Source organism: Caenorhabditis remanei, chromosome I (genome assembly GCF_010183535.1).
Source record: "Caenorhabditis remanei strain PX506 chromosome I, whole genome shotgun sequence".
Lineage (NCBI taxonomy): Eukaryota > Metazoa > Nematoda > Chromadorea > Rhabditida > Rhabditidae > Caenorhabditis > Caenorhabditis remanei.
Window position 1 is genome coordinate 4,446,998 of NC_071328.1, and position 18,438 is coordinate 4,465,435.

An 18,438-nucleotide genomic window follows, 5' to 3' on the forward strand; every position below is an offset into this window, starting at 1 on the left:
AGGAAAACGAGACGTTTCTTTTATTAATCTTTTTTCAAAGAAATGGATTTTCCTTCTTTTTTTAACGATCTCGAAAATTCCTGAACATTCCAAAACCAATTCTGAAAAACTCCCAATAACAAGTAGGCATTATTTATTAGAGTGTCGTATCGCGAGACGATTCCAGCTGATTCCAGCATATTCTCGCAATCGTCTCGTTTTGCTCTGTCTCGTTTTGTCCAGCATAAAGTTCAGCATATTCTCGTTCAGCATAGTTCAGCAAAGTTCAGTTCAGCAAAAGTTCAGTTACAGCATATTCCAGCACGTTTCATTTATTTTTCATTCCCGCATAATTTCTTGCTGGACATTGCGAGAATCTCGCGAGCGAACGTGAATTATTTTTCTGTGAGAAAATTAGAAAAATCTATGCTAAAGTGTTATTTCCGTGATCTTTCATTGTGAATCAAGTACAGTATTCCTTCATTTTGAACTTTTTTCGAAGGTCACGGTTCTAAAAATGTCAATTTTGCTTTATTTTCAACATTTATTTCGTAAAAATTTGCATGAAAAAATGATTAGAAACGTCAAAATTAAATTTCTTTATACGAAAGAATGGCCACGTTAGTCTCGCGAGATTCTCGCAATGTCCAGCAAGAAATTATGCGGGAATGAAAAATAAATGAAACGTGCTGGAATATGCTGTAACTGAACTTTTGCTGAACTGAACTTTGCTGAACTATGCTGAACGAGAATATGCTGAAATTTATGCTGGACAAAACGAGACAGAACGAAACGAGACGTTGCTGGATTCTGCTGGAATTCTCGCAAAGTGCTGTAACTGATTCTCGCGAGACGACACTCTATTATTTATACAAACACCGTAAAAGAGTCATAAATTAAGCTTCCAAATCAAAAATCACTGAAAAATCGATTTAATCCTCTGCCACAGCGAAGAATCAGAAGGTGTCGATGAGGTGGTTGTAGTGGTTGATGTCGGAGCAGAACAACTCGAACAACAGAACGTTGACATCACTTTACAATTGAGCATTTCTCTTGATTTCAGCATTGGACAGATGCCTAATCGATCAGTGCAATCAGAGGATGAGTCTCCCTGTTTTACTGGGGGATTAGTGATGACTGGATTGCGGAGATCTATATTGTCTCTGATAACAAGTTGATCGAAATCTTGATTCATACACTTCGAGCAGTGATAGATTGCACACACTTTCTTGTAATCGTTGGAAGAGGCGTCACGTGGATGACCGATTACTTTCTGGAAAGAAAAGATGAGAGTTCTGTGGCAGACATCACGGTCATTTGAATACGCGAGTTTAGACGAGAAAATGTTTTGTTGAACGGAAAAGTTTTTGGATGAGAAGTTTGTCTAGATTCTTGCGGAATAAAAAACCGTATAACCGAATTTCAAAGTTTTATCATGCATTTCAAAATCGAAAAACCTCAAAATCCGAAATCGGAAAATCCTTTTTCTTCCCCGAATTTTGAAAATCCGGAGAAGAAAAAGAAGAACGAAAAAGAGATTTTTGAGTCCATTAATACTCTTATAGCTGAACTAAACAAGAATCTATGACTTCTGATTCAGAATCTCGTTTTCTTCCCCGAATTTTCGAAAATCGGAGAAATTGTTTTTTTTCCAAAAACCCCGAATTTTAGCTACAAATTCAGCTAAATCAAATTCCAGCTAAATTTTAGTCTATGAAAATTTCCCTGGCTTTTAGAACACAGGAAACTTGAACTTTGAGCTCTTGTCAATAATAGTTAAGAGACACTTTCTCTAGTGATCAACTTAAGGCCAACTGCCCATAGAACACATCGGCCAAACGCAATTAGCCCATTTGGTTTTTTGATATTATGGGTCCCTATGATGATCTTATGAAAAAACCGTACACCTATTTAGGCTCCGCCCCCTTTCACATATAGAAAAAATAGGGGGAGTGAAAAAATTAATTTTTTCCTTTCAACTGATATCTGAAAAAAATGTTCAGAAATGAGTTTTAAGCGTGTTTTTGAACATTTTTTGTGTTGACAACTTTTGAAAAATCTTTTGGTATCATTTGAAAAAAAGTGATTTTTTGAAAAAAATGTCAGTTTTTTGCATACCCCCAACAATTTTATAATTAGTTCCAAAAAGTTTTTTATTGCAGTTTGATTGTCTTTAGACCGTCCAACTTTGTGCCGATTTTTATCCCGAAATTCCGGGACCTTTTTTTTCTATAAGCAAAAATGTGTGTTTTTTCACGAAATTTTCACGTACCCCCCTCCATGGTGAAAAAAGTGAAAGTCTCAAAATTTCAAGAAACTTTGTATATAAGTTTACCTAACAGTAATTGAAAGGATCACCAAGTATGAAAACATATAATGCTTTTCTTCTGAAGTTATGAGACCTCAAACACTCAATATCACTATTTTCAGATGGAGCTGTAAAAATCAGATATTTTTCAAATTTTCATCGATTTACTTGTTGCAATATTATTTGATTTTGCATTTTTCATAGGTTTTCATCAATTTTCTGAGAAAGAAAATTATCAGTCACGTTTTTCTCTGCTCGGTGTGCCTTGAACTTTTTCATATTTCTGTATTCTATCAATGCGGAGATGCCTGGAGTGCCAGAGTCTAAATACACTTTTAGAAAAGTTCAGAACTGAAATGTAGTAGTGACAGAGATAAAAATATAGTCTAAAAACATCAGAAAACTACGTTGCAAAAAAAGGAAACATAATGACATTGCAACACTTTTTCACATTAATCACCGACGGGAAACTGATGAATAGTTTGCCTATATCATTGCTACGTAATTTATTATAGTAATGCCATTTTCAAAAATGTGGAATCTTAAGTTTGAACCATTTCACTGCCCAGAAGAAGGTCCCGTAGAAAGGAGACAGAAATATGAAAAAGTTCAAGGCACACCGAGCAGAGAAAAACGTGACTGATAATTTTCTTTCTCAGAAAATTGATGAAAACCTATGAAAAATGCAAAATCAAATAATATTGCAACAAGTAAATCGATGAAAATTTGAAAAATATCTGATTTTTACAGCTCCATCTGAAAATAGTGATATTGAGTGTTTGAGGTCTCATAACTTCAGAAGAAAAGCATTATATGTTTTCATACTTGGTGATCCTTTGAATTACTGTTAGGTAAACTTATATACAAAGTTTCTTAAAATTTTGAGACTTTCACTTTTTTCACCATGGAGGGGGGTACGTGAAAATTTCGTGAAAAAACACACATTTTTGCTTATAGAAAAAAAAGGTCCCGGAATTTCGGGATAAAAATCGGCACAAAGCTGGACGGTCTAAAGACAATCAAACTGCAATAAAAAACTTTTTGGAACTAATTATAAAATTGTTGGGGGTATGCAAAAAACTGACATTTTTTTCAAAAAATCACTTTTTTTCAAATGATACGAAAAGATTTTTCAAAAGTTGTCAACACAAAAAATGTTCAAAAACACGCTTAAAACTCATTTCTGAACATTTTTTTCAGATATCAGTTGAAAGGAAAAAATTAATTTTTTCACTCCCCCTATTTTTTTCTATATGTGAAAGGGGGCGGAGCCTAAAAAGGTGTACGGTTTTTTCATAAGATCATCATAGGGACCCATAATATCAAAAAACCAAATGGGCTAATTGCGTTTGGCCGATGTGTTCTACGGGCAGTTCGAGAAATACTGACATTGTCTCTTAAATTTAAAAAAATTTAATAGGATTTCGGAAAACTCAGGTTACCAATCTTCCCAATCAACCAAGCCCCGGAGCCCTTCCCTATTGATGTTGCATCTTCAATGATGGCCTAGAAATCTAGCACTTGGAAAACTAGTCCGTCAACTACTTTCGATATTTCAAAAAAGGAACTTATTGGTTCTAGAGTCCTTTTTTCAATCTTACGAAATGGCGGTCCAAAATCTAAAACTTTGCTTTTCAAATTTGGATCATTTCCTCATTTTCTAGGCCACCAAACCCCATACCTGAAATTTCGAATCCTTCGTCATCATACTAATCTTTCCGGGTTTCGCAAACGCTGTCTCATCATAATGCATCACTGATTTATAGTCATATGGAACGTTGTAAGTGGTGGCATCCCTCGATGACAACTTCTCGAATTGCGGATATTGAGCTGAGAAAAAGCATCTAAACTTCCGTAAGATTCCAAATTTCCGTTACCTGGCTCAATATTCTTATACATCACATTAATGAACGCATCTCTATCTGCTCTCATATGTTCATGCCACAATCCGATGACGTGGAATAGCTCATGGATTACTGTATCTTCTTGGATGCATCTGAAAATGGGAAGAGTAGAAGAAAGGGTAGGGAAAGTGCGCTCTATTGAGAAAAAGAAGCGAATTATCAATAGAGCGCAATTGCAGCGATGCGCCCTACGATTGATCGTCATTGCTCTCCAACATCACCACATTCTTCCCGGGAAAACGACCGATACTTGCGTAGCATCTGAACGAAAAATCATCAATTTCTATCCAAAAAACTCCGAAAATTTAAGCAAACCCTTGACCCTTCTTATTCAAAATTTCCGCATAATCCGGTTGATTAGTTCGAGGAATTAATCGAATACATGTATTTTGTGCGATCTTCTCCATTGCACTTTTTATGATTTTTCGTTCGAGGGAATCTGAAAATGAGTTATAGTTAAGGATTGAGGTATAGAAGAATCAAAGAGTACCATAGTTTCCAGAAATCACAAAAGGAATCACGTAGTTTCCGTCCGAATCTTGCATTTTGCTCCATTTTAATGGGGAATTTGATAAAAGTGCGTTTCGGAGAGTGGGTCGTCTGAAAACCGGGAAATCGGATAGCTGAAATTTGGGTTTCAGACACATGTGCTATGCGGAAATGTTTCCATAATCCTTAAGTTTGAAAACTGGCATGGTGCCAACACATACCGTAACCCTGACTATTGTTTTGCCATTAGAGCGTCATATCTCCCCCAGTAGATCATATGTATGAGTACTGTATGGTGAACAGTTACGCTTATATTATCATACATATTCGCATTTTGATTGAAGCTTAAATTTTTGGTCAAAAACTATACTTTATTCAAAAAAAATTCAACAAGTCTGGTTTAAATAACTGAAAAATTAAAATAGCCAGAAACTCAAAAAATTTCTACATAGCTCTCTGAACTTTGATTTCCAAAAAACAGTGAGCATACAAATAGCAGAACTTTAGACTTTCCAATGTACAAAGGTTCAAAATTTCTTCTTAGCTTATTCAGAAATAGATTCGGATTCAGAAATAGATTCGGAATCACTCTATTTCGACTTCTAATAGATGATCTTGCCAAGAACACGCTGTTTACAGGATCTCTTGCAAAAAGGAAAGATCTATCCGTTCAGTCATCTGGTGTAAAATCGACAGGAAAGTTTGTTCAGCTTTGAAATGTATTGATTAGCAATGTTCCTAGTTCTGACGAAAAATATGGAAAACTGGGAAAGTATCAATATAACCTCGGCACAGTCTCTCAATTTCGCACACAATTTTCTTCGGTTTCGGTAGAGCGCGGTTGTCTACTCACCTTTCCCGTATCGGCGAGTTGAAAACCTGTTGATTCGCTGCCATATTACCCCGTAATTGTACAATATCACTATGCCCGTTTTCAGCACCATATATATTGATCCGTCGACCCTGAATCCTTTTGTACTTTCATACCTCAAAAACTCATCAATTCTCACCCTTGCATCTGAGACGGAAACTGTGAAAATCACAAGTAATAATACCTGTTTGATGATGATGTCCATCTGAAAAATTGGTCAATTTGAAAAAGCACAAAAGAGAAGAAAGGGCGAGAGAATGAAGAGAGAAACCAGCTGTTTAGACACAACACAAAAACTTATTCCCACATTGAATCGACACTGATGTATTCAGTCGAAAAGAGTTCCGGGAATACAGAAAAAAAGTTAGAAAAATGTCATGAACTGTGACTCATCAGGGGGTGGAAAGTACATATACTTGGAACGTGCTGGAAGGAGGAATGAAGTCTTTTTTTTTAATTTCAGATTCCGATACTTCAGACAATTCTAAGACACTTTCATCATTGGAGCATATTCTAAATATCGCTCTAAACGCTACAATTCCCGTTCTCATGACTCAGAATGAGCCTAGATGGAAGAGTTTTTCAGCGCGGCCGTGTAGTCCTCTCGGACAAGATTTCTGTTCAATTCCTTATTTCCTCCCTTTTTTCTACAAACTTTCGCGATTTTTTCAATTTATTGGAAAAAGTGAGAAAACGAGCAATTGAACAGAAATCTTGTCCGAGAGGACTACACGGCCGCGCTGAAAAACTCTTCCATCTAGGCTCATTCTGAGTCATGAGAACGGGAATTGTAGCGTTTAGAGCGATATTTAGAATATGCTCCAATGTTGAAAGTTTCTTAGAATTGTCTGAAGTATCATAATCTGAAATTTTAATAGATTTCAGTCTTTCTTTGATTTTCATCTTTGTGGTTTACAATTTTTTGTAAATGCGCTTCCAAAAAAGATAAAGCAATTACATAAACTGTGACTTTGCCTCATTATTTGAAGTTAGCCTAGTATGAGTGCAGCTATCTGCGTCGAGAATTGTTTGAGGATTTTGATTTTTTCTATGAATAATTACCACGATTTCAGAGTTTTCAAAACTCTATTTATCTTTTTTCCATTATTTTTGATTGAAGTTAGATTCAAAATAAATTTTCTCAACATTTCTATAATCTTCATCTCTATTTCTGAATTCTAAGCTTGCTTCGGGTAGATCAAGAATCCGGAAAGTGGGCGGAGCCGCGCCACCGCCCATATTCTATGTATGATTGAGATTATTTTACAATTGTGATGAGGCTTTTCTCAATAAAAGACAATGAAATAGATTTGTGAACATTTGAGAAACAGAAATTGAGAATCTAGAAAACTTGAACTTGGAAGAGAGTAAAAACGCAGCAGCGCCGCAAATAGTTGTTCCAATTTATAGTGATTCTGAAAATTGTCAAATGATGGGAGCGCCGATGTTTCTCTCGACTTCTCTTCACTTCTTCATATTCGAAGTTTGCACAGTTGGGATCGTTTCCTGCCTGCCAACTATTTGTCAATTCTCTCTCTCTCTTCCCCCAATAAAATGATTGTGCCCCCATTCAAACAGATGTCATGAACCTGGAAAACTGTTTGGATGTGAGAGAGAGACTGTCTATGTGTGCTTGTTCCCCCTGACTCACTTCGTTTTTCTATAATGGGATTCTGGAGGAGTTGTTGATAACAATGAGAAGAAGAAGGTGTGGAAGATCTGTGAATTCTGAAAAAAGTTTTTTTTTAGAAGTTTGAACTCAGAAGATCACTATTTCTTATGATTCTGAATATCTTTTTAGCTGAAAACGAAAAAAGTGATTTTTGTTGTAATTTGTGTGGTTTTATTGTAAAATCGTGTGTTTTCGTTTATTTTTGTTGCTATTAGCACGGCACAGTTCTTACAACCGCGCTCCACCGAAACGCCCTAGAGAAATCTCTCTTTTTCTCTGAGTCTCTCAATTTCGCGCGCAATTTTCTTCGGATTCGGTAGAGCACGGTTGTAATAAGCGTTCCGTGCTAATGGCTTTTATTAAATTTTTGTAAATTTTGTGTTTTTTCGATAGATTAGTTTGATGAACTATCTATCTCTTCTGTATTATCCATTCACCAGAACATTCTAAAACCTCCATAATCCGTAAACCAACAATGAATATTTTATCTCTCTCCTTATCACCCATCCCATCATCATCCCATTATAATTCTCCCCCCATCTCCTCCATCTCTCTCTGACTCATCTCTCTCTCCCTGCCAATCGATGCCAGAGAGGACCCTGTCTATTCTCTCCAAGGTTGTTGTAAACCAGATGAGATCTTTTGCTGGGTGGCAACAGACAAGACGCAGACCACCAGACACCCGAACGAACTTTTTGTTTTTCACTCGTCGCCTCTCTTTCTTTCTTCTTTTCTTTGTAACCATCAACATCTTATTTTCTCCAACCCCAAACTTAAAAAAATTAGACTTCCCATGCCGGGAATCGAACCCGGGCCGCGTGGGTGAAAACCACGAATCCTAACCACTAGACCACATGGGAGCGGCGAAAACATTGCCTCCGTTGGCCGTTAAAAACGGCCGCTGCTCGCTCTTTGAATTGCTGCGAAATGACCGAGAAAGGGAGAAGAGAGCGTGAGAGAAACGAAGACTACACAGTATCATAGTAAGCCAAATGATAAAAACTGATCAATACATTATTTCTGTTATCAACTTTTCCGTTCTCATTCTTTTTTTTCCTTTCTTCTTCTTCTGTTGATCAGTTTCTATCTTATTTTGTGATCTATGAAACATTAGGAACTTAGCAATTGAATAACATTCTGTACGTACAGGTTCTTCCTTTCACTAAAAATATCAGGTGACGTTTTCATCGTATTTCTCAAAAGAGATTTTGAAAATTTCTCGTGTCACAAATGGAATTTTTCTAAATCTAATCGATTTTCGAGACAAAATATTTTTATTATCATCAGTTGACTCACTGAACATTTCAATTGTTTCGTTAAAAAATAGGAAAAAAGTTGAGACTGAAAAATCTTCTCTCACTTCTCTGACTGAAAAATCTTCGCTGCCTCCATTTTTGTGCCATCCTCTAGCTTATCTTAACCCACTTGGGCAAACTGTTTTTGGATGCAGTGTAGCCCAGTGGACTGCCTATCACTCCACCACTCCCTGGTTCGATACCTCTCTCTAGCTTTCTCTTTTTTTCTCTTTTTAAATGTTTTCCCGAGGCCACTAAACAAGAAATTTGCCAGCAAAGCACGTTATGAACAACAATGATAAGAAATTATACGTGTCGGTGGCCTAGTTTTCGATTCTAGGCCATTGTTAGTTTGGTGTCTAACACCTACCAAAATAATCAGCAGTTTCCAAAGTAAACCGTCACTCTAATTTCCATCAAAAATTCCAGATTCTCTGTGAGAGTCTGAGTCTCCCTCTCTCGCAACCTAAAGATCTCCTTATCAGTGTGTGTCTCCTCTTCTTTTTCACATGTTTGCCATTTCTTTTCATCATTCAATTCTTATCAAATGCAGGAGGCATCACACGCCCCGAGAAACATACTGTCTTCATCTTCGTTATTTCTCTCTCTATCCATTTTGCACATTTTCTCTTGGTATCACAGAGATCAATTTTGAGTTATTAGTTGCGGCAAGCGCGCTCTACTGATAACAATTTGGATAGAGACGCAGACGTCTAGACACCCTCGTTGTCTCTCTCTCTCTTCACACATCAACTAAATATAAATTTAAAATTCCAGACAAAATCCCAAAATGGTAGACGAAATCTGCCATATCTGCAATGACAAATCCACTGGCAAACACTACGGAGCAATCAGTTGTGATGGATGTAAAGGATTCTTTCGGCGGAGTATCCGGAAACGATATCACTATCAGTGCAGATTCGAACAGAATTGTGATGTCACGAGGAGTTAGTTTTTAATGACTTTATGCTCTTTTTTATCTTTTTATGTTTTGTAGTTCCGCACTATATGGCAACGCTACCTATGCAAGCACGCTCTAAAATTTTAGCTAATTATTTCCCTGCAGGAACTTTTAGGATACATGAAAATATTAAAATTTCGTTGTTTTTTCTCATTAGAGCGTGTTCGCGTCGGTAGCGTTTGTCATATCGTGGTTCCGTGAATTGCAATGAGGTTACGTGAATCCACAGTAAGATGTGTAGAATTACGGAATCTTTTAACTCCCGTAAATCTACGCAATGTCTCGTAAACTCACACACGCGGTTATTTTGTAGTTTTACGGAAGCAACTGTGGCTTACGAGAAGTAAACTCACTCCGGTCCCATGAATCTACGATAAATTTAGTAAATTCACACTGAACCTAGTAAATTTTCATGTAGTCCCGTAAATCTACACAAGCCCTAGTAAATCTACAACATACCTCGTAATTCTACACCTCGTAAATCCACTCAAGTTATTTTCAACTCTCAAATTTTTTAGATAAACGAAATGCTTGCCGAGCGTGTCGATTACAAAAGTGTGTAAAAGCTGGAATGAAGAGTAATGGTAAGTCGAATATCCTCAGACTCTCTCAACTACAGTACCCCCCCCCTTTCCAGCAATTCAAAATGAGCGAGATGCGATTGGAAAAAGGAAAAAAGCATCAGCAACAGAAAAAGAGGACCTAATTGATCAATTGGTGGCAGCTGAAACCCTGTGCCAACAGTTGAGATCCAGTGTTATCAAGAATACTTCTTCGTTGGTGAGTTTCGGGTTACTGTAGCTACTGCGGAAGGATAGGAAGGCTTTATACGGCAGCTGGCTTCAATTGAACTTGTGCGTTTGTAGCTCAGTGGTTACTCTTTTGCCTTACACACCGAGGGTGTGGGGTTCGATTCCTACACCAGCCAAGCTTTTTTTCTTCTTTTTTCTCCCACTTAAAAAATGTTTCATTTTGATCTATCAAATCTTTCCTGTCTAGTTTCAACTTTTCCACATGTTCTTCATGTTTTTTTTCAGGCTCCATACGATTGCGGAAAAGTGAAATGGAATTATGAGGATGCGAGAGCAGCCACTTTAGATGATATTGGAAAATCCATTCATCAACAGTTGGTTCTTTTCATCGAATGGGCAAAATCATTGCCACAGTTTTCATTCTTGGCTCAAGCAGATCAGGTGAGGCACAGATCAAAAGTTTGTGAAAGTGCAGTGATGTCAGAAAATGTGATTTTGAATTGAATTTTGATGGAATGTAAAGAAAAAGTCTAAATCTTCATTTCTGTAGTTGATCACTTTTTTGTAGGATACTTTTTGAAAGAGGTAGAGTCTAGCAAAGAGAAATAGGCTTATTACGCCATTGACAGGTTTCTGAATTCAGCTTTTTTGAACAGAAATTGGTATTAGCACGGCACGCTTTTTACAACCGTGCTCTACCGAAACCGAAGAAAAATGTGTACGAAATTGAGATACTCAGAGAAAAAGAGACAGTTCTGAAACGGATTTCGGTGGAGCGCAGTTGTAAGAATTGTGCTGAGCTAATAACATTTGGAAGCTTTTCTCGGACCGTTTTAAAACATAAACGATAATTATTTAAACATTCTCAAAAGTCTGAAAAACGTTTTAATTTATCTAGATTTACTTTTTTTTCTAGAGGAAAATCCAACTTTCTCGTTGGTCACCTCATAACTCTGTTGATTTTCGGAACTCCCAGCTGTTATTTAGTCTCAAGGCGAACTCTTTTAGCCTTCTTGCCCATTACAAAATAAAAAATCAAGAAAAATCTACTATTTTCCAAAAAGAAGCTCATTTTTCATTTCGAACTTCCGGGAAGTGGGCGGAGCCACACCACATGATAAGCATTGTGGGCGGCGGAACCCGGGAGGTGTCGGCTGCGCAAATCCTATATCATTCAGCGTTTGGCTAGAGCTGATCTGATCGCGATGACAAAAAAGAAAGAAAAAATGTAAAAGTAATTTCAGGCCGCTCTTCTGAAAGGTGGAGCAGCGGCAATGATGGTATTGGGAGTCGCGTATCGATCGATTTGTCTGAAAATGGATAACACAATTTGCCTGGCAAATGACACACTTCTATCAAAAGAGCAAGCAGAAACTGTGGGAGATATCAAGTGAGTTCTCCCGTTTTTCCCTAATTTATGCCAGTTGTCGTATAGTCATTTCAGTGGTGTCGTGACACGAATTATCTCTGAAATTGTGAATCCAATGAGACGGATGAATATGGATCTGATTGAGTACGTCGCGTTGAAAGCGATTCTTTTCTTTAATCCAGTCGTCAGAGAAATCAACGATCAAAACTCGGTAGAGACGGCACGATTCGCGTTTTTAAGGTCATTGCAGAGAAGGTTTGTCATGGATTTTTATGGATTTAAAAAAGAAAGAATTTTTCAGATGTACAGATAAAGCATTGGAGAATATGGAGGACGAAATGTTGGAGTGTAGAAGTGGAAAACTTCTCTTATTGTTACCATCACTACAAGCGATTGCACAACAGTTGGTTAGTTGCAATTTTTTTGAAATTTATATTGTTGGAAAACTGAAGACGTGAGGATTCTGAATCTATTTTCAAAATCGGAAAAAGTTGAAATGAACAGAGTTATAAAAGGTTTAGTTCAAATTGGCCTGAGCTATTCAAAACCTCTGTATCTTGGCTCAATTTGATGATAGACATATTTTGAAAACTGATTTAGAATCCTTTTGTTTTCAGATTTCTGGTAGTGTAGTTTTTTTCGTAGAAAATCTAAATTAAACCGAGATTTTCCACGTCTAGTTTTCAATTTTTATCTCTTGAAAAAAGTCACTTTGCTGAAAGTTTCGTATTTTGCTCAGTTCTGGCAGATTATGAAAACAGATTCGAAATTCTTATAAATTCAGCTTATACTTCTTTTAAAGAAATCCAAATTTCTGAGTTTGCCATTCCAAATGGAATAATCTCGAGCTCCAAAAAAGCATATTATTTTTTGAAATGGAGAAGACAAGCTTCTGGAAACAAACGTTTTATGATCGAAAATTGATTAGATTCTGAAACGATTTTCTAATTTTTTGAAGAAATGAAAATTAATAAATTTACTGCATATATAGTACTATTAGAACGACTCACTTTTTACAACCGCGCTCTACCGAAACCGAAAAAAAATTGAATGCGAAATTGAGAGACTCAGAGAAAAAGAGACATTTCTCAAGGGGATTTCGGTGGAGCGCTGTTGTAAGAACAGTGGTAAGGTAATAAATGTTCTGAAGAAGTCAGCTAGCTCAAAATTCCAGTGTCTTGGCTCAATTTGATGATAAGCAACCAATTCAGAATCCTGAGTTTTTTCCTTAATAAACTTCAATTTTTCCAGGTAGAAGACGTACAACTCGCTCGTCTCTTCGGTCTCGTAAATGTAGATTCCTTGATGGAAGAGCTGATTTTAAATGAGATCAAACCATCGGAAACACAGGTAAATCGTTTGAATTTCGGTAGGGCGAGTATGCTGAGTCATTTTTTTACAAACGCGCTCCACCGAAACCTGTTTTCAGTTTCAATAGAGCACACTTTCAGGTCCTCCAAACGAGTCTCTCCTCACCAATGAGCACAATCAAAGCAGAAGTTGAAGTGGAGGAGTAATCGATTTCACTTTTTAATTTTCATTTTTCAGTGACCATAATCTCATCTTGCCCCCCATTTACTCTTCTAATATTTCTCTTCTTTCTAGAAATCGGGTCCAAACGGACACTTGCTCAAAAATCACCTCAAATTCTTAATTTAATTTTTGATACTTATGTTTTTTTTTCTGATTTTATTTCATTTTTTCATTTTTTGTTCATTCAAAATATCACTTTCAAAGATTAAAAAAATCAACAATGCAATCGCGCCCCATTGGAAACGAAAACAAAACTATTAGCTCGTCACAGTTCTTGCAACTGCGCTCCACCGAAACCGATGAAAAACGTGTATTTTTCTCTGAGTCTCTCGCAATTTTCTTCGGTTTCGGTAGAGCGCGGTTATAAGACTTGCGTCGTGCTAATAGGTATACAAAATTATACATTAGCAGTCATCCGACTACTGGGAGGCCTCAGAAATTGTGGAGTCGGAGTCGTAGGGGACTGATCGGTGACATTCAGATCTTCTCGACTCATAAGGGGGACCAAAACTGAAGTTTTTCGACGAATACTTGGTTCAATTGACACTGCTGACTGAGATCTATCATAGTCGTCTCCATAGTTCTTCTCTTCAATTATTTCTCGTATCACTTGATTTCCGGACTCCTCCAAATATTGATCCCACATTTGATCTACAATATCAGTACACATCAGTATTCCAGAATGAATCGTTATCATTTTCAGAACAAAGATTCCATCGATTTTGATGTAGTCGCGGACGAACTGAAATTTCAAAGTAGATTCTCAAGAAAACTGAACTGTGAAAAGTGAAAAATTACCTCATCAAGTTCATGTCTATACCGACTTTTCTCAAAATTCACATCAGCTAATTCAAGCCTTCTTGCAACAAATTGACGTCGTTGATTGAATGGAATTGATCCGAAAATCCATGAGAGAATGGATCCGAATGAGATGAAAGAGAGGAGAGTGTACCAGAGCCAGAGAATGAAGAAGATCTGGAAATTGGCGAGTTTTGTGATTCTTAAGTTGAAAAAAGCGACGATCAGTTCTAAGAGATAGTGTTTAGCATCGAATATCTCAAAAACTAGAAAAGCTAGGAGAATCTTGTTAACTACAAAAATGAAGACCCTGGTTTGATTTATATCATATTCCAATATTGAAAACTTGGAGAAACTTCTCACGCTGTAAGGTTCAGTCAAAGTTGGTCAATTTCAAAAAATTGGGTGAAGAAGGGATATAGAATGAAATCTGCATGTTAAACTTTTTTTTGGTAAAAACCGATAGCCTTGCTGCAAAAAACCTCAAAAAATTTCAGTAAATTCGATTAGGAGAACAAATTATTCAAGCTGATATCGTCTAGGCGGAAAGCAGAAAAAACCTTAAAATTCCGGAAGGCAGAAGGCGGAAGGCGGAATTCCGCTCAACTCTGATCTATACTATAACATCTCTAAACTTTCGAAAATTACCGCGACAAAATCTCGAAGTTACCTCTTACCTTCTCCGTAAAAATATTGATAACCAGTACGCATTGTACAGTATGTCTCTGTACATGTCCCAATATCCGAATCTGCATGTCACAATACGTGACGACCGGGAAATTCGAAGACTCTTTCCATCCTCTTCCCATAATCAAGTCATACAGTATACCGTATCCATAGTAGCGGTGGCTATCGAGTTCCAGAAATCTACTCATGAAGTACATCTGCAAATTTTAAATTTTAAATTCACTCAGCTAGTATGTCCACAAGAGTTGTTTCTCTCCGTATCAACTATCTACAGCGTGAGTCGCTACGCAGCGTACCTGCATCAACACGTTCATCAAAAACATTGACTTGATTGCCAGATACAAGTAGGTCAAATATGATTCGTAGTACCGTACATTGAAAATTTTGAAGACTCTGAAATTTCGGTTCCAAACTTCTTGAGTCTATCTGACTCCCAGACTCACTTATGATGATATGGATGCTTCTCTCCAATTCTGAATCGATGCTTAAAAACTGAAGATAAATGAGCGGAGAGTCCTCGAATGTTCGCTTGTCTCTGATTAGGAACAACATTTGCTTTGTCATTTGCGAAGGCCATGATATCCTTCAGCCGAATTCCAGACTTGTCATAAAATAGACGCCATAAAAGACATGGAGCGTAGAAGCTGAACGCCACGTAGACGAGGAAGAATGGTACCCATTGGTAGTAGGAGACCTGGAATGTTAGATCAAAACTTTTGATAGGATTTTGTTGCAAATTTTAAAATCAATCATTTGGTACAAATTTCTATAAAGCTGGATTAGTCATGAGAATTGAATTTTGAAAAAAGAAAACGTCAGAAAAACAAGTTGCCCCAGTTTTACAGCGGAATTCAGATTGTTAAAAAAGGCTCTTGCCAACGCATTTATATGTTTTTTGTAGCAAATTTCAAGAGCTATCTGTCCATACAAACTTCATAAAAATCCGTCTTCCCTGTATCAAGTTATCAAGCTGCAAGTGCGCTCTACCGAAAAACTGCTAAAAACGAATTTACGACGAAATTTCGGCAGTACACCGTATAGAATTTTATTTTTATTAGACAGTTTTTCTGTATGGAATTTCAAGAGCTATCTTTCTATGAAGAATTCTTAAAAATCAGTCTCCCCTGCCAAAAGCTATTAATCTGCAAGTGCGCTCTATCGAAATACTGCTAAAAATTACAGTAACTGACCATTGTGTACTCTCTATTAACCACTTCTGGAAGGTTATCATCTTCAAAAGCGGTCACATATGTATTCCGTGCCCAGCAGTACATTTCTGGAATTTAAATTTAAAAATTTCAAATGTTCATTATTGAGTTCAAGAAACCTGTATAATCCTCCCAACTGCTTTTGTACTCTGCAGGAAGCCAACACTCGATAGGTCGTCCTCCGAACATTTTCAGAGATATCAGAACCTGGAAGATGTTGCAAGTTCCCTCTAACGAAATTTCGTATTTCAAACTTACTGCAGTCAACAATAAAAAAGTGGTAGTGTAGTAATAATGTAGCCTATCAAATATGTCATCATCTGCTTGTGGTTGGAGGAATGAGAGGGTTCCAACGATTTCAGCGAACACCATTCTGCAAATTTCCTATTTTATATTAGCACGGCACGCTTCTTACAACCGCGCTCTACCGAAACCAAAGAAAATTGTGTGCGAATTTGAGAGACTCAGAGAAAAATAAACATTTCTCAAGGAGATTTCGGCGGAGCGCAGTTGTAAGAACTGTTCTGAGCTTATAGTATTCTGGAAGAAAGTTGTAAAAATGGAGAATCTGGAATTTGGAAGATTGGATTCAGAAAACCAGCTAAACACGATACGAGAGATAGAGAGAGCACAGAGAAGTCAGACACTCTAGCTTCTCTGCACTCTCTCCCGCTCTCCCGCTTCTCATTTTTAGTCCTTCGTCTTTGAAAGTGAATATCTCAAAAACTAGAAGAGCTAGGTGAATTTTGATAATTACGAAAAGTAAGATTAATGTTTGATTTATATCATATTCCAAGGTTGAAAACTTGGAGTAACTTGTCACATTGTGAGGCTCGGTCAAAGTTGGCTGGTGAGTTTCCAGAATTCGGGTTTTTCAATCTCTTAACTGTGAAGATGAATATCTCCAGAACTGAGGGAGCAATTCAAAAGTGATCAACTACAAGTATGATCTACTTGACATTTTAAATATTCTGTGAATTGATTACTTTTTGAAGAATTGAAGTTTCAGAGATTGACTTGAAAGACAGGTCGGACCGAAGTTCAGTACTGAAAAAATTCAAACGTTTCCAAAATTCTCGGTTTTTTTTGAAAAAAGTTCTTATAAGTGATTATCAAAGTTTTTGAAGAATATATGGCTCTATTCCAGTTTAGATGTCCTTTGAAAACTTGAACATCCCAAAAAACACTTAGACGTCCTTTAAAACACTTAGACGTCCTTTGAAACATTTGAACGTCCTTTCGGATCCAAAATATGTTCAAAAATGTTTAAACGTCCCTTAAAACATTTAGATGTCCCAAAAAACGTTTAGACGTCCCATTAAATACTGAGACGTCCCTTGAAGTCCGCAAATTTGGCTTTAAATAATTAGACGTCCCAAAAAACAATTAGACGTCCCAAAAAACATTTAAACGTCCCAAAAAAAGTTTAGACGTCCTTTCAACACTAAAAGTCACTGAAAGTGTTCAAGGGACGTCTAAATATTTTTTGGGACGTTCAAATGTTTTTTGGGACGTTCAAACTCAGAGAATTTTTGGCGTAGGATCGGCGTGTGCGCCGTCGAAATGGCGTAAGCGCCGGTCAAAACGGCGTAAGCGCCGCTGAAATCGGCATTAATGCCACCTGTTATGGCGTTTTCGCCGAATGATAAACCAGCGGCGCAGGATTAGGAAGCAAAAAGTTTGAGATCGGCGAAAGTGCCGCAATCGCGCCGGTTTGAGAGGAGGCGGCCAGGGAAGGGCGCAGCTGCGGCCTGGAAACGGCATTTACGCCGTTCATTGGCCGGACCTTGGAATGCTTACTTGCGCATATCCATGTTGACTCATTATACGTTTTTAAAAATTATTTTTCCATGTTTTTACTCTACTTTTTAATTTTTTACTGATTCCGAGATGTGTAAACGACGAAAAGGATGACAAGCACTCGGTAAGTGATATTTACAGTAAGAAAATTGGAAAATTGTCGTCGGAAATTGTAGAAATGGACAACTTTTTCAGAAGAGAGCTGAAGTACTCCGTCTACACGACAGGCCCATCCCCCGGCAGTGGAAACTTCCAGTTCAGAAAGGTAATCATCTCCCAACTTTTTCTATAATGTAGGCTTTTTTTTCAGCGAGGAGGTTCTAAACGAGAGACGACACTGTAGACGAGGAACTCGAACAATTCGATGAGGAGAACGAGTGAGAAAATCAGGAGGACTCGAATTCAATAAAAATTTGTTATCCCGTTTTGTTACAAATCTTTTTTGTTGTTATATTGGTTCGTTAATAAAAATTATTTTTCAAAAATCGATAACCTGATCAGGAACCGAGGGGGATAAAAGAAACAGCGGCCTAGAATCGGCGTTAACGCCACCTCAAAATCCGGCGTTAGCGCCGCTTGATTCGGCGCTTTCGCCGGGTAAATCGGCCGGAGCGCCGGCGACCACCGGCCTCACTTCGGCGCGCGCGCCGATTTTGGCAGCGCTCGCACCGATTTGGCCGGCGATATCGCCAAAAATTCTCTGAGAACGTTTTTTGGGACGTCTAAATGTTTTTTGGGACGTCTAAATCTTCAGAGCTATGTTTTGGGATTTCAAGGGACGTCTAAACATTTTATGGGACGTTTAAACGTTT

At 37.5% G+C, this 18,438-nt stretch overlaps 3 protein-coding genes across 3 annotated transcripts; 1 reads left to right on the forward strand and 2 right to left on the reverse strand.

Moving 5' to 3' along the window:
• Positions 1-895: 895 nt before the first annotated feature.
• GCK72_000712 (uncharacterized protein) lies at positions 896-5,756 on the reverse strand (the record flags this gene model as incomplete). Its single annotated transcript, XM_003109110.2, has 8 exons — positions 896-1,252; positions 3,969-4,117; positions 4,165-4,283; positions 4,384-4,452; positions 4,507-4,630; positions 4,682-4,791; positions 5,534-5,643; positions 5,691-5,756. The coding sequence occupies 8 exons, from the start codon at positions 5,754-5,756 to the stop codon at positions 896-898; spliced, it is 1,104 nt and encodes a 367-aa protein (XP_003109158.2).
• Positions 5,757-9,308: 3,552 nt separating this feature from the next.
• GCK72_000713 (uncharacterized protein) lies at positions 9,309-13,117 on the forward strand (the record flags this gene model as incomplete). The annotated part of the gene is made up of 9 exons (XM_053722631.1): positions 9,309-9,465; positions 9,998-10,063; positions 10,117-10,259; positions 10,517-10,672; positions 11,476-11,621; positions 11,667-11,855; positions 11,902-12,007; positions 12,852-12,950; positions 13,052-13,117. The coding sequence occupies 9 exons, from the start codon at positions 9,309-9,311 to the stop codon at positions 13,115-13,117; spliced, it is 1,128 nt and encodes a 375-aa protein (XP_053591276.1).
• Positions 13,118-13,530: 413 nt separating this feature from the next.
• On the reverse strand, positions 13,531-16,198 carry GCK72_000714 (uncharacterized protein; the record flags this gene model as incomplete). The annotated part of the gene is made up of 8 exons (XM_003109219.2): positions 13,531-13,875; positions 13,932-14,108; positions 14,609-14,815; positions 14,915-15,011; positions 15,062-15,312; positions 15,809-15,894; positions 15,946-16,033; positions 16,085-16,198. 8 exons carry the CDS (start codon positions 16,196-16,198, stop codon positions 13,531-13,533), a joined length of 1,365 nt encoding a protein of 454 aa, XP_003109267.2.
• Positions 16,199-18,438: the final 2,240 nt, after the last annotated feature.